Here is a 15,785-nt window from a genome sequence, read left to right as displayed (position 1 = left end):
AAATGTGTATGGGTGCACTGAACTGGGAATATTCTATATATTTATTTCCAGTGGTGGAACTAAGTTCATTCATTCAAGATTCCAGATGCAAATGTGGTACTTTTACCACAAGTTTAGCTATTTCGGAGATTCCAGCTAATAATACAAAATATAATTAGGCATTATTAATATTATTGATGAATAACAAACATTATTTTGTCCTGACAGTACTTGTTGCCACATTCAGTTAAGTAATATATCATAATATACTTTATCCACCTGAAGGTGTGTCACAGTCTGTTCAGCTAACTGGCGTTTTGATTACAGGAAAGTAAGATTTCCACAGCATGTTGCTGATAATAATTATATTTGCTGATCTGGGAACCAATGAGTCCAAAAGGAGCCAAAACATGAGTGAAAAACACAAAACGCTGCAGCGTTCCCGTGTGTTTTAAATCCCTCACTGCAGTTGTGCGTGCAATGTTTTCTATTTGTACTATTATTTCATTAATGCAGTAGAACATTCGGCCACGTCCCTCTTAGCTCCTCGCTGCTAGCAGCAACGGTTCACAGACATTTAGAAACGTATTTTCCGGTGTACTAACATGTTCATGCCCGGCATCCCCGGCCCCATGGAGTTGGGAGGAGGCCTCATTCCTCCGCCGTAGTTCTGCACAAAGAGGAGGAGCACACAGTCAGCGCGGCGTCTCGCACCTGCTCCGTCCTAATGTCTCAACCCTAATGAAGGTCAGCGGCCGCCGCGTCTCCTCCTAACCGCTCCTTAATTATGTCACGTGTGTGTGTGTTGGAGTGGACGTTGCGTGTCTCTTCCTCCCCGTGTCCACGCTCCCCTCTGCGCGTTTGCTTGTATGTTTTCATGGCCGCCCAGCGGGCAGCTTTGGCTCGCAATGCACGCGTGTAATTGTGTGTCTGTGTGCGTGAAAGAGTTTGTGTGAAAGAGACGGACGGAGAGAGACAGAGAGAGAGAGTGAAAGGGGGGAGGCCAGAGAGCAGCTCCACTCAGAGGAAGAGTTTTGTTCAGCAGACGATTACACTTGTCGAGCAGATGCCTCACCAGCTGCCGGCACGTTCACTGCCAAAGTCACCGAGCCAGGGTGGCACAGAGCGGGGCCGAGGGGCCACGCGGGGAGAGAGTGTGTGTGTGTGTGTGTTTTTGTGCGGGGTTGGATTGCGGCAAAATGAAGCAGCTTTTTGTTAACGTTAACTCCAAAAGGCCGCGCGTGTTTTACAATGAACGATACCCCAAAAACAAAAGGTAAACTAACGCTGACGCCAATGATTTTTAAGCAGATTTAAGACGTAGTGTGAGCTGCGCTTAAGGCCGAGCTAATCATCCCAGCGCCTCTGACGTTTAGACTTACTTCCGCCCCTTTTTTCGCGGTAGCGACCAAACATTGGGTTTGCTGATAAAGTGGGTGTGCGTGCGGAGGGCTGGTGGTGCTGACGGGTACCGACCCACTCTCATCATCAACGCTATCCTATGGGTTGTGTTGTGGTGGTGCCTACCTGTGGGCCCATGCCCCCCATGCCTCGCGGGGGATTCATTCTCATTGGACCTCCCATGTTCGGATGTCCTGTGGGGAAACACACAGTGCAGCTTGTTAAAATGGAAGCGCTGTTTTGGATCAATAGCAATTCCATGAATTCAGAAGCCGACGTGATGTTGATCTCCAGAGCGCTCAGTGAAAACACCGTCATCCTCGGCGATACCTTGAGGTCTGGTGGGGTCCAGGCTGTTTGGTAGGAGGGGCTGTGACCCGGGGATGCTCCCAGGGGGCTGATTTGGCATACGGAGGGAAGGCCTGGGGCCGCCTGGGTACCGCGGAGACATGAATGGCTGCAGGACGGACGCGAGAAGGACAATGATTTTATTCCAGGATGACCAGAAGAAGAATTATTGTTTGAATTCTTAATGGACGGGCTATAAAACATCACAAATACGTTTGCATGAGACCTTGTTCTCAACCTTCAATGATGCAAAATGAATTCAGCCAAAGCAGATTTGTTACCTATTGTATTGAGCCTTTTCTGTTGATGTGTGGTCTTTAGTTTTTACTCTGCAAGGTGTTCCATTGTATGGAGGGAATGACGTGAACTCAAGGTTTAACTTTACTGCCTTCCATCGCGAGATAAATCCAAGAGAGATTTTATCTGAATTGATTTTATCTGGTTAAATACGGGTTAAAAACCTCTACAGACTACTAATGATTCCTATATTATGGTAACAACATCTTTACAGCCAGCCGTGATTAAACATAAACCCCCTTAGTTTATCTCGGCTGGATCTGTTCTTACATGAAGTTACTTACAAAGTTGACAGATGACAAAGCTCGATAACGCTCACGTGTGCAGCCGCGCACAAAAGGTTCGGTCTAATTTGGAGGCGTTTTCTTCACATGCCAGCAGGGGGCGCTGCCGGGTTGAAGAACGGCGCTCTGTGGCAGCTCGTTCACTGAGGAGGAGCGGCGCGTCGTTTACGTTTTGTAAAGTAAGACCTCAGGTGGTAAATGTGAGGCGGGACGGATTAGAGAAGGGGAGAAAACTTGGACGGGAGGCGGAGATGGAGCAGGAAGGACATTGCACAGTTGCGTTGGGGGACGTCGGTGTTCCACAGCTCAATGTTGTGTCTGTTTTGAGCAGCTGTGCTTTGTGCCGGACGCCGTTCTCACCGCGTCTGTCTCACCTGAGCAGCCGGCGGCGTGTGATTCCTAACAGAGAGTGAATGCACCATTCCACACAGATGCCTCGGCGCCGAGGGGACAAGAGCAGGCCGGCTGAGACACACACGCGCACACAACTAGTGAATAATGTAACGCACCCCTGACAGATGGTTTTCAGAATTACCTATGAGAGGACGCCGCTGCAACCGCAAATACCCACATCCAGCGGGCCACATGTCTGCGTCACATCAGAGGAATTAACCCCAACTGTTTCAGCGTCGAGGGGAAACGAGCCGATTTGAATGCCGATTGGGTGAGTTGTGTGTTTCAGCAGACTGGCTCTCAGCGGTAAGGACGTTCCGTGTGTTTTGTGTGTGTTTGGGGGCAAGAAGAGGGCAAATTATATAATCCCACTTAAGCCCTCGAGGCGAGGACCGATTTACTCCTCCTCCTCCTCCCTCCTGTCCGCCGTCCCCTCTTTCGGCCATGTTGTGGTGGGTTTGTGCACGGGGAGCTGCACCGCGTCAGGCCGTGCTGCAATATTAATACTCCATTGATGGACGACGGGATGGTGAGTGCCGGGCTGAGGGAGGGAGGGGGGGGGAAGGCCCTCCAGACGCACCTCCGCTCCTTACAGCGGGGGCCAACACAGCTAAATTATTCATCCCACCCAGGAGCCGAGGACCACCACCCGCGCACGCCGCCGCCGCCGCCGCGTCCCGCACAGGAAGGATGTAGCGTCAATGTTTCCGTCTTACCTGTCCGTGAGGTCCCATCATGGGATTGCTGGGGTTGTGTGGGGGGGGCTGCGTGTGAGGGGATGGCTGAGACCCCGGGGGACCCTGGGTAAAAAAGAAAAGAAAAGAATTCATCAACACGTCAATAAACGGAAATGATGTGATATTCAAACCGTGCTTGTGGATGAGGAACAGGACAATGTGATGCGACATTTAAAGGGCCGGGTCACATAAATTCGGAGGGGAATTTTACTCCAGTTCCCTTTGGTCGTGCATATGAATATCTAAGAACAGATATGATTAAGAGATGTTTGCTTACACCCCGATACAGGAAGTGAATAGAGTTCGGATTCCGTTTCCGACGCTGTGGCAGTAAATTGTGCTAAAAAATGGCGCTGATATTTAACGATTGGACTGACTTTTCCCCAGTTTGGTTGTCCGTGCGATTGAATTCCGACTTCATCAAACCAAACATAACAAACCATGAAAGAAGAGATTCACGTACTTTTTTCTATTTGCCCCCTAGTGGTCAAGATCACCTGGTGCAGCCTAAATAACGTACAATAAACGCTCAACTATTGCATCTATTCTGCATCCACAAGGATTCACCGACTCATTCCGGGACGAGGTCGGATCAATTGACGAGGTGGACTTTAATCAACGTTCAGAACTTCAAGGGCTAATTTGTGGTATTAAAAACAATGCCGTATTTTTTCTCATTGTTGACATAATGATGCTGCAGTTCCACATTATGATGCTACAGTTACAATGCACGACACTGTATCTGTGCTGCATTAACGTGGTACAACACTCGGGAGAATTCATGTGAACGTCAAGTAGACGGGACTTAAACCTGCTGCTTAAGAAACACGACGCAACGCGACCACGAGGAGCATGTGAACGCACCGCGGTCAACGAAAGGGTCGTTCTCCTCTTCTTAGGGATCGTTTCTAATTCTTGCAGAGTCGGCGTGCGTTTATGTAGTTAACTGCAGGCAAAACATGATTTGATGATTGTCTGATCCAGAGCGCCGGCGGCTTCTGGCAGCAAATCTTTCAACCGATGAACTGACAAATTCAGATGTTGTTTTCTTCTAATTAAGAAGAAAAAAAAAAAAACGTTCCATCAACATTCCCAAATGATTGTGTGGCACTAACGCCAGTTCTATCTCCATCGATCTGTGGCTCTGATGTCTGGAGTTTCTAAGAGGGCGTCGGAGGGACGCGCGAAGGAGAACAGCAGGACTCAATCTCCACTTTCACTGCCGGCCCGACGCGCAGCCGAGGGCCAAGGCGAGCTCAAACGCTCTCGCTCCGCGGCGACGCGCCGAGTATTTGAACCCAATCAAGCATCAGTATGGAAAACGCCTCTTTGACTCAGTCTCTGCTCCGCCAACAGCAGCCTCGGTGTGCGGCGCGAGAGCGAAGGAGGCGCCACTCGTGTTAATCTCTCAACAACACGCCGTGCGTTGGAAGTGCACGTGGGGTCAGAGGTCCCCGTGACCTTGTTGTCTCTGCGTAAACTCCAGCAACGCAGAGCGGTTACCACCTGGACCACCCACTGCCGGGCCAAATCCACTAGTCTGCCACTCTGCTATCAGGTGACACTACCAGTGTGTGTGTGTCTGTGTGAGTGAGTGGTGATGAGTGCGAGTATGAGACTCCCCCCCCCCCTTTTCTTTTTTTCACAGGTGAAAGCAGGATCTCCTCCTCTCAGGTGCTGAGTGTGTGCATGTACACTATTGTGTGTTGAAGGGGGCTGCTGAGGGCTGTTACTTCAACAGGTGTGAGTCTAACATCACAGTGAAAAGCTAAAGGATTAGGGGATTATCCATGCGCAATATAACCTGACACACACACACACACACACACGCAGACGCACACACACACATTCTCTGGTTTACATAATTTTGGTCTCACTTTTTCTGGCAAATACGCATTAATAGATGCATGTACACACAAGAAGGCTTCCTGTGTTTATTTAACATTTCCGTTTGAACACGAGCTTTTAAATAAATGTGCTAAACTTGTTAAATCCAGTAATTTAAGTAATTGGTGAAAAATTCTAGTGCCTATTTACACATCATTTTCAGGTTGAGTAATGGAGTAATTGTTGCATCAGTAACGCACAAAGTCACACATAACTGTCTACACACCCTGGACAGACACCTGCATCTATCCAACTTCTCACACACACACACACACACACACACACACCTTTTAAACCCCGCCCCCTTTCTGTCACTTCCCCCCCCCCCTCACTGTTGGCATGGCTGGCACGGCGGCGCTCCGACAGAGCCGAGCACCGGGAACCTGTGGGAGCTGCTACGCTGGGAAAACAAACACGGCTGACTGACAGCTTGAAGCAACGTGCGTTCGCACAGACACAGGTGCAACGCCGCCAGCCCCCCCCCCCCCCCCCCCCCCCGCAACCCCCTCACACCCCCTGCACCCGTCCTGCCAGGAGAGATGAGCTCGCACGTCCACGTGAAAACAACAACGCTCATAAGCAGGATAAGTGGTCTTCGATGGACTCACCTCCCGTTATACGGGTCTCAGCACGAGTGATGTCACAAAAAGTGTGACCTCAATACCAGGATATTGATAGTGAAACGTCAGGAAAAGCAATAAAATAAAGTCCATGGACCATATCTATATTATATATGATATTAAATGTTTTTATGGTATGCAGTAATCTGACTTAATGGGATTTCTTTGATAGTTTACTTGACATCTGCCACCAGACATCACTGGTCAATAAGCAGACGGGAGGATTCCAAAACAAAAATAATTCTTTGTGGAATTTCTGTCAAATGTCGATCACGGGGAAGCTGATCAAATCAGGACGACGGCACACAAACCGCAGGAGGCCGCGTGCGGCGCCAAAAGGGGCACGTCAAGGTTGATGAATCTCTGCCGTTTATAAAGTTGAACTAAAACACCTGATCCCACCCCCCCGTGGAGTCCTCCTCATTCATGCCCTAAAGGGACGCGGGCCGCTTCATTGATCGCATTCATCTCGCCGTCGTGAGAACGGCTCATCTGAGCAGCGCTGGCGTCTTCAATAGAGCCACTTATTAACCAGCTTCCCAACACGCGGCCGGCTGGTAATCTATTCAACAATCTAGGAAGTGTTTATTCAGTTGTGCACACAGTGTACTCGGGATGACGTCTGTGCCACTGCCTCTCCGTGTGAGTGTGTGTGTGTGTGTGTGTGTTTTGGGTGGTTGACACCAGCTGTACCGGCTCGCTCCGTCTCTCAGCAGGTTCACACCGGGGCTAATGCAGCGCTAGCTCCGTTGTGACCTCAGAGGTTATTGTTGTTGACGTGCCAGTCTGAGCGTGTGCGCGTGTGTGTCTAACGAGACACCCCTGCCGGGTCTGGTTGCACTGATCCAGCTACAGCGGTCTGCTTCCCCTCCACACACACACACACACACACACACACAAACACAACCTGGTCTTAGGACACAGTATTTACTGAGATTTCCTGCAGCAGATCCGTAACCCTCCTGACCCCGGCCTTCTGCAGCCGTGACCTCATCCTTAACCAACTGTCATCCAGAACCAGGCCTCAACCTTCAACAGTACATCTGGTGGGGACCAGCTTGTCGTCCCCAAACGGAAGTTAAGTCCCCACAATGTGACTGTGTGAACAGTCGCTGCTCTGTGGGTAATACACAATCACACACACACACACACACGCACACACGCACACTGGCGGCGCTCCTCCCTTGATCCTCTCTATAATGTGCCATAATGGAGCATCGCTCCTCTGGCTGGGCCTCCCTGGGCCCGCCTGCTATTACGTCTGAATGGGGCAGCATATGGCCTTTATGGCCATACTGTTCTCTCCACAGGTCCCCGCAGAGAGGGAGGGGGGGGGAGAGAGAGAGAGAGAGAGAGGGCGTTTCAACTGCCACAGAGGTCTACGCAGGGCGAGTTTGAAAAGTAGCTTTGGCCTGGAGTGTGTGTGCGGTACGTGTGTGTTGTTTGTGTACACGTGTAGCAGAGGGGGAGGAGAGGGAGGAGGTGGGGGACACGGGGAGCGTTAAATGAAGCAATTAATAAAATCATTTTCTACCCGGCTAAGGAGATAACAGCTTGGCACAGTACCACAAACCCATCAACACAACACAACCCCCCCCCCCCCCTCTCCCCCCCCACCACTCATTTCAGCTTGAGGAAGACCCACACCGCCGCCCCTGATGGACCACTAACACACACACACACACACACACACACACACAGAGACTGATCCTTTTACAGCTGCCTACTGCCACTAGAGGGCAGTGTGTAACTTCCATCAAATTACTGGACACACACACACACACACACACACACAAACAGGGAGTGAGAACACAAAGCACCCTGCATCACTGAACACAACAAACAAAGCCGGGGCGGAACAGCTCCACACACACACACACACACACACAAACGCACACACACAAACGCACGCCCTGAGCGCACACTCATTGTCATTCCTCGCTAACATTCCTGAGAGCGCGGCGGTCTTCTTCTGCTAGCTCATTGTGTACACCAGGGGTGTTTCCCTCCCAGAGGCAGGAAGGCCGCGAGACGCCGACAGCCATTTCCCCCCCCAAAAAAATTATCCGTGCACATCCGTGACACAACGCCCCCCCCGTTTTGTCCCGCCAACACTGCTGAACGCTGGAGGACGAGCAGAGACACCGCGGAGACCTTCTGATGAGCGTCTCTCGTCCGCTCACCGATCAACCGAAACCTCCTGCTTTTGTCGTCCCACCCAGACGCCGAGATTTGACATTTGACCCACAATGAATTTGACACCTGAACAAACAGCCATCGGCCGTGGCTTCCATCCTCCCTTCCACCTCCGAGTCTCACCTCCGATGAGCACATCAGAGAGCAGATGTCCCCCTGATTGGCTGGCGTGTCTAAGCTCTGAACAGCTTCTCAGATGCGTCTTTGATAGGCGGGTTGCTTGTTGTTTAACGTGTAATCAAACTTAATCTTCTTGTTGTGCTTTTTTTGGTTTTCTCCCTGAAGAGCCACAATTACCTGCAGGAAAACACGCTGCCCTTGACTTTTGTTTTTTTTGTCAAGAGGCGCCTTTCCCAGTTTAGTAGAGAGAGGCTGCCCCACCCTAACTGCTTTACAGACCTAATGGAGCGCATTAAGTTTTCGACTAGAAAACGTTTGTCGTGTGGATCAGAAAACAAAGTCAACAAAGGCCTTATTTGACCGGCGGATTGCATAAACGTCTAAAAGAGCACATTTGATCTGATTTTCTTTCCCTTGGTTGGAAGCCGTACTCTTGATTTATGCAGCTTTCTCCCCGATTTAGTGTCCTTCACATTATTTTAAAATCTAATGTCCACATGTAGACATTCTAATAGGAACCGCCACGTTGAGTTCTGCAGACGGGAGTCGAATCCATCAACTCGCCACGATTGCCGTTAGCTGTCGTTCCTGTGATAAAAAAAACCCACATTTTTTTGAAAGACTTTGTGACGTCTCAGCGTCCTCGCTTCTACCCCCCCCCCCCCTCGCTTGTCCTCCCCAGAGGGCCGTGATGCAGCAGCGATGGACTGAGAGGAGGGGAGCACTACAACCCAATATGAAGAGACCCTCCCACCAAACACAGCATTTCTGCGCCACCTCTTCTTCTCCCCCCCACCACCACCACATTTTCTCCTCCTCCGTCGGGTCTCACGTCTCTCTCTCCGTCCACCTTTTCTTTGTCTCTACGGATCAGCGAAGCGCGCCCTCCTCCTGCACCCTCTGCCTCCATTTTGCTCCTGCAACGTCCCTCCTTTGCCCCCTCATCCCTCCCTCTCTCTCTCCCCCTCTCTCCCAGGACCGAAGCCAATAACAGTGTTGGGGTCACTCATGTTAATTACAGAGCAAGTGCAACGGGGAAGAACGTAATGCAACACACACACACACACACACACACACACAGTTCACACGGAGCAGAGTTGGTGAGTAAGCATGTGTCACTGAAGCGGTGTGTGTGTGTGTGTGTGAGAAAGTGCTTCAAAGACACGGGAGGTGGAGAGAGTGAGGAAAAGTCACGGAGAAGGACGCTAAGCGCACTAAGGAGAGAGGTGGAGGAAGGAAGCAGACAAGGAGATGAGAAAATACCAAAGCAGGATTCTGCTTCAGCGGATAAAAGCCGTCCACAATCCCACATCCAAAACACGATAACCATTGTTGAGTCTTCCAGAGGAGGTGGAAAAGTGTCCCTGTCAGACGACTGACCCCCCCCCACCCCCCCGTAACCGAGAGCAGGGAGATGAGAATGCGAGTGAAATCTCAACGACACGAGAGGGAACGATAAAAAACAAACAAATGGAATGAAGAATCTGCTTCATCTGAATGAATAAATGAACTGCAGGAAACTCGGCAGCCTGCATTTTCAGCAGAGACCGCAACCATTAGTTCACCGGGGAGCGAGCGGCAGCTACCTGAGCCGCGCGTGTGTGTGTGTGTGTGTGTGCGTGCGTGCGTGTGTGTGTCGGCTCGAGCCCAAGTTATAGCACGCTACAGCGCATTAGAATATGCTGCAGTTCTGGCATCACCGTCTGCTTGATTTAAGGAAGTCTGAAGTTTGGGAGGGGAAGGGGGGGGTGCAGAGACCGTTTAGTCAATCGTGTGCGTGTGTGTGTGTGTGTGTGCGTGCGTTATGCAGACTCTGTTTTGCTTTTCTTTACATTTGCCCGCTTTGCTGCTCAGATTAGCTGAGCTAAGCATAGAGAAGAGACGAGAACGAATGTTGCGGCGTTGGGAAGGAACCATCAATACCTCCTTTCTTCCCCCTGAGCGGCCTGTCTGTCTCTCTGCCTGTCCCTCTGTCTCTCTGCCTGTCCCTCTGTCTCTCTGCCTGTCCCTCTGTCTGCCTGTCCGCCCGCCATGCGCGCAGGGTCTATTTATGGAAAGCAATGTCACTCATGCAACACCATCGGATATCTTTCTTCCCGGCCCGCTCACTGCTCATACATCATTAACATTCCCTACGACCCCTGCACGCACACACACACACACACGCACGCACGCACACACACACACACACAATGCTGCCAATCAGCCAGCACAAGACAACGCGGGCATATGTTTCTACCGTTCCACCAAAAGTCCCAAGGAGCACGTTTGCAAAAGACGCTTTGTCGTGAATAACATGAAAAAAAAGCACGACGGCATCTTGGACATTTTGTTGTTTCTACGCGCAGACAGAATAAACAGACATGGAGCAAACACATGTTGGGACGGCGGCCAAAACAAACTCAACACGGTGAATGACGTGTGATAATTAAGGGGAAAATTTTCTAGGTTGAGACTTTCAAAGCTACTTGACAGTAATTTAATGGTTCAGTTTTAAAAAGAGATATTTCCTTCTCATTTGCTCGAACTTTAGTATTTTCGCTTCTCCAAACATGTACTTTTAATGTTGAAAGCACACATTGTTGTTCCCATAATGTCGCTCTGACTGTGCCCTGCTTTCACCATCTGTCCCAAACGCTTTCTCTCTAAGCCGCATCACAAACAGCTCAGTCCGCTCTGATTGGTCATCGTTCTTCGGTCAGAGTCCGACGGCACTTCCACCTGTGACGGTGTCCTGGTGACGTCACCGTCCAGGCACCTCTGGTTAGAGGACGCTCCGGCGTTTTGGTAAACGTTTTTCGGCTAAATAACAGCCTGTAGCAATGTTCTTGCACTATAAAAACTGTAAATAATTTACTACCTTTGGTTCCTGATGATGTGCAGATGGTTCTGATTTTAAAAGTGTTACTAGCTGTGTTTTAAATATGGCTTGCGTGTGAGACAGAGAGACATAGCAAGCGAGAGAGAGAGAGAGAGCAGTGGTGACACCAGGAACCTGAGTAACTCAGACCAGAGATAACAGCCCCCCCCCAAAAAAAATATAATTCCAAAAAGTCACCTATCCCTAACACGCATTTCGTATTTGGGCAGCTGAAAGAAATGAGCTTCAGCCCCGGCGTGGACATATGGGACGGGGGCAGAGAGGCAGAGGAGGGAACACATCTGGACGGGGATTAGGACAGCTAAAGAGGCTAAAAAAGGAGGAGGGGACAGAAGGATTGGCTTAGCGATGGGGGGGGGGCTGCCGTGTGATGTTGTTGTGTGACGGGTGGAGGCGCGGGTGGGGGGTGGGCGAGGGGTGAAAGTCAGCGAGTAGGCCCTTCTCCTTACTTGGAAGAAGCCCGGGGGCATGGGTCCTCCTGGCATGCCGTCGTTGGGTGGCATGTTGCCCATCACTGGACTGGGCGCCGCCGCCGCACTCTGAAAGACCAAAGACAAAGAGAAAGGCCACAGTTTACTCCCGGTGATGGTGTTTGATGGAGCAGTAAACGGCCACGGAGGCGTTCAAACAACCCCACGTCGGAGGAGAACAATGGGAGGAGAGATACGGCGCTCACGGAAGGTTTTGGACGCAAACGGAGCGATTAGCGATTATCTGATGAAGATATGATTATTTAGTCACAGTGATGAATGAAACTGTTTTGTCAAGATGTAGATAGTTGAGGGGGGACATTAAGGCTTCAGAGTGCTTCCAGTGAGGTAGTTTGTACAAACAACGGGCGAATACATCCAGCTCAGACTTAGAAGTGAGGAGGTGAGAGCGGGGGAGTGTTTTGTTTGTTTCGCTCGCTCTCTCACGCACAGGAGACCGACTTTCTTCTTTCTCCACGAATCAACGTTCCAAACGTGTCTGTGGGCCAACAAAAACAAAGCAGAAAATGTGCAAAAAACAGGAAAAAACTGAATAAACCTGAATAAAAATAAAAATCAACATTTCCTGCGACTGTTTCAAAATAAAAGCCCATGGCAAACGCTCAAATTGTTCACTGAGTTCCTGAGTAATTGGAGGGAGAAACATTTTACTACACAACCCTTTTAAAAAAATATTTATAAAAATGAGCCCAATATTTCCTAATTATATGTATATTATAAAGTATTTGGTCAAAGCGATTAAACTTCCCATACTTTTGGGTATGAAATATCATTATTATTTTCTTATTATTAATAGTATTGAGGGTCATCTCGCGTAAATTCTTGTCAGAGTTTTGGTCCCACTTCATATTGATGAACAACGATGAGAAAAATGTAAATTAAGACCATAATATTGATTTAAAAAGAGCAGCTTTTATTCCCCGCGTGCGATTGCAATTTTGAATATGGCCTCGAAAATACATTTCTGGCCCGATTTCCTTCATCTTTTCTCTCAATTAAAAATGATTTCCAACGTCGGGGAGAAGACAGACGTGACGCTCGCTGCTCAGAGGCGGCGAGGCTGACAGGCGCCGTTTGGTCATGACTGCTTTGTCAGAGCTCGACATTCACACATGGCCGGTGCGATGTGAGGAGGAAATATAAAAAGGGGGGGAAGAAGAAGAAAAACATTCCCAAAGAATACATATTCAATCAGATTGCCGAGCCAACTGGAGTGTTACAGGAGCATCCGACACCGTGGAGGAATATTCAGCTCCTCTTCCGACTGCGTGGAAACAGAACAGACCCACTCGTACGCTCCAACGCTTTAACGTTCCCCGCGTCTACATTTCTCTGACAAGTGTCATTACGACGACGCAAGATGCGGACGTCTCAGCAAAGAAAGAAGAGGGTCGAAGCGTCTTAGACTTCTGCGGTTTCTATCCTGCCCCGTTCGACCGCGGGCTCCGTGTGCAAGTAGTGTCGGGTACCTAAACGCAAACCACATGGCGACCACGCAGGGAGGCGGCAGAACGGACGGGTGCTCCTGTTAATCTCACGTCCAGATGGGGGACGGGGGCTTGATGTGGAACCGCAAAGGAACCGCTTTTAAAGTGATATTATTGCCTTTTTAAAATGTTCACAAAATCTGTGAGCTACCCGGACAATCTTAGACATACAAAACGCACAAACACACACACACACACACACACACACACACACACACACTCTCCTTCCGCCCCTCCCCCCCGCGGTAACGAGAGCTTCACTCACATCCAGAGCAAACAAGCCTTCCATCCCTCGGCTGACCTGCACGGCCCCGACACTAACTAACAGGCCCCGGGGCCATGAAGCCGGACACACACACACACACACACACACACACACACACACACACACACACACCGGTAAGAGGGTGTGGATCTGTGGGACTCAAACAAATCATAAGAGACTTACAAAGTGTAGACACAGACAGATCACCAGCAGAGAGACGCATAGAGAGACATTTTAAGAGCAAACAATTGAGAGAGGGAGAGAAAGTGAGGGGGAGGGTGGAGGGAGGGGGGGGGGGCAGTAGGGCTTTCCAAGGGTGAAGACGGGTCAGTGTGATAAAGATGCTTCTAAAGTCCTCGGAGTTCTGCGTGCGTGTGAACGCAGGGAAACGCTGTTTGTGTGTTTGTCTCATTTCAGCTTAGTTCTGCTGTGCGACTTTACACGTTTAACTACGTGTCCGTTTTACTTGACAATCACGCTTATTTTAACCCAAACAAACCGTTTTGGTAAAAGATAAAAAAGGTCAACTGAGGCTGGGGAAGTGTTTTTTTTTTAAAGGACTGTATACAAGTAACGAGCGGAAGTTTGTTCTGCAAATGTAATGAGCTACGAATTAGACTAATAACAAGAAAAGTCCTCCAGAGTCCTAAGAAGACATTTTTAAATATCCTGGTAACCGAGACCCAAATCCTGTTCCGTCTAACGGAGTCGGATCCCGTTGTATTGTCGCTCGGTGGACCTGAGCAAACCCATTATCGGCTCCGATCTCCATCATAATCACAGCCAGATACAAATGTGTTTCTGAGTCAAGAAGAGCGGCGAGAACAGGAGCGAGAAGGAAATGTATTCGTCTCCATCCTCGATGGCTGCCGATTGTACGGTGGTGTCCTCTTTTTATTTGGGTCCGTCGGGTTGAGAGAATTTTTGGATCAATGCTAATTATCTCGGCGCGTCGTTGGATGGGGTCTGACTATCGTCTGGCCCCTCGCAAGAGGGCAGAAAATGTATTTACGCGAGTCACGGGTGGCTTTTCCGTTGGTCTGTCTCAGATAGATTAAACATTTTGGAACAAAGGATTCCAGGGAAGAAATAACACTGAATAAATGTGTAAAAAAAAAAAAAAGAGAACACGGAGGGATCTAAGACTCTTCTTACTTCAGCCGGGCACCATAAAGCATGGAATTATGAGCTGGTAGCAAAAACAAAAGGCTGAATGTTCTGTATTGCACACATATAACACACCTTTAACCAGGCGAAGAGAATTATCTGCTCAGGGATCAGCAGAGAGAGAAGAAAGATGGAAATGAGAAGAGGAAGAGAGAAGGCCAGAGACGGCTTGCTGAACGGAAGAGCATCTCTGGGAGGAGAAAGAGTGAATGGAAGTGGTGCCGGCAATGTAAGCATGTGTGTGTGTGTGTGTGTGTGTGTGTGTGTGTGTGTGTGTGTGTGTGTGTGTGTGTGTGTGTGTGTGGCTGCCTCAACCAGCCAGCGAGGCTCCACAGTACTCAGGTGAAGCGGCAGCAAAAGGCCCCCTTCTCCTAGTTGCCATGACAACCCCGACCTCAGCTCCCGCTCTCCAGTGCCCATTAAAACCCTCAGGCCGTCAATCATCAGCATGGCCAGGGAGCAGAGGGAGGGAGGGAGGGAGGGAGGGAGGTAGAGAGAGAGGGAGGAAAAGGAGAAAAGAAAGAGAGGAAAAGAAAAGAGATGGAGTTCAAAGCTGCCTGTGGCTTTTGAGTCTCTCTCTCCCCCACATCCATAAAAACCCTCTACTAAAACCCGAGCTGCCTTTTCACGACATTATCCTCCTTCATTTCAAATCAATTTTCATACAAGCAATATTCAATCAGCATTCCATTTTGACTAACGATCATCTCCGTGTTCGCCGCGTAACGTCTTCCGTCTTAATCCCGCAGCCGTCCGGACGCCCTCCTTCAACGTTGGGGGAAAAACGACTTTCTCGACCAACGTCTTCCGAGGTCTAAAAGCCCTTCGTCCATTTCACTGCAGGATGTTTCGCTGTCGTGATGCTGTGATTCCACGACAGATTTGCCAGCGGTTAGCAAATGACAAATCAACCCATTAATACACGTGTTTGGTTAACAGGGCTGAGAGCTGATGGAGCTCACAGCAGGAATGTCCGTCGACCTGAAGCCGCATCCAGATACGCGACGTGAACATCTTTCATAATCGAGCTCAAAGAACAGTTCTTTACATATTAAATTAATTAGCTCCCCCCCCCATCCCGTCTGGGCCTAATAACCAAAATGAGGCCACGCGGTTTGTTTAGTGTTAAATAAGAACTCGTACTCAGACTGTGGCAGTGGCAGGAGGTGTGTGACGCGCTCTCGTACACACCAGATACGAGTTTGTGAAAATTTAAAAAGAAAGTATTCTAA

The 15,785-nt window shown here is 49.5% G+C and overlaps 1 protein-coding gene across 2 annotated transcripts in view; it reads right to left on the bottom strand.

The window, feature by feature from the left end:
- The window catches only part of ssbp4 (single stranded DNA binding protein 4), a 65,325-nt gene that overhangs the window by 7,131 nt on the left and 42,409 nt on the right, over positions 1-15,785 (bottom strand). For both annotated transcript variants that reach the window (XM_040184287.2, XM_040184286.2), the window contains exons 5-9: positions 11,593-11,682; positions 3,419-3,502; positions 1,711-1,837; positions 1,507-1,574; positions 585-649 (exon numbers count right to left, since the gene is read on the bottom strand). In XM_040184287.2, coding sequence (XP_040040221.1) covers positions 585-649; positions 1,507-1,574; positions 1,711-1,837; positions 3,419-3,502; positions 11,593-11,682 — 434 coding nt within the window. The remainder of the gene's footprint in view (positions 1-584; positions 650-1,506; positions 1,575-1,710; positions 1,838-3,418; positions 3,503-11,592; positions 11,683-15,785) is intronic.

Source organism: Gasterosteus aculeatus, chromosome 8 (assembly GCF_964276395.1).
Source record: "Gasterosteus aculeatus chromosome 8, fGasAcu3.hap1.1, whole genome shotgun sequence".
Taxonomy (NCBI): Eukaryota; Metazoa; Chordata; class Actinopteri; order Perciformes; family Gasterosteidae; genus Gasterosteus; species Gasterosteus aculeatus.
The sequence above is the reverse complement of the archived record's forward strand: the minus strand, read 5'-3'. Positions and strand labels throughout refer to the sequence as shown.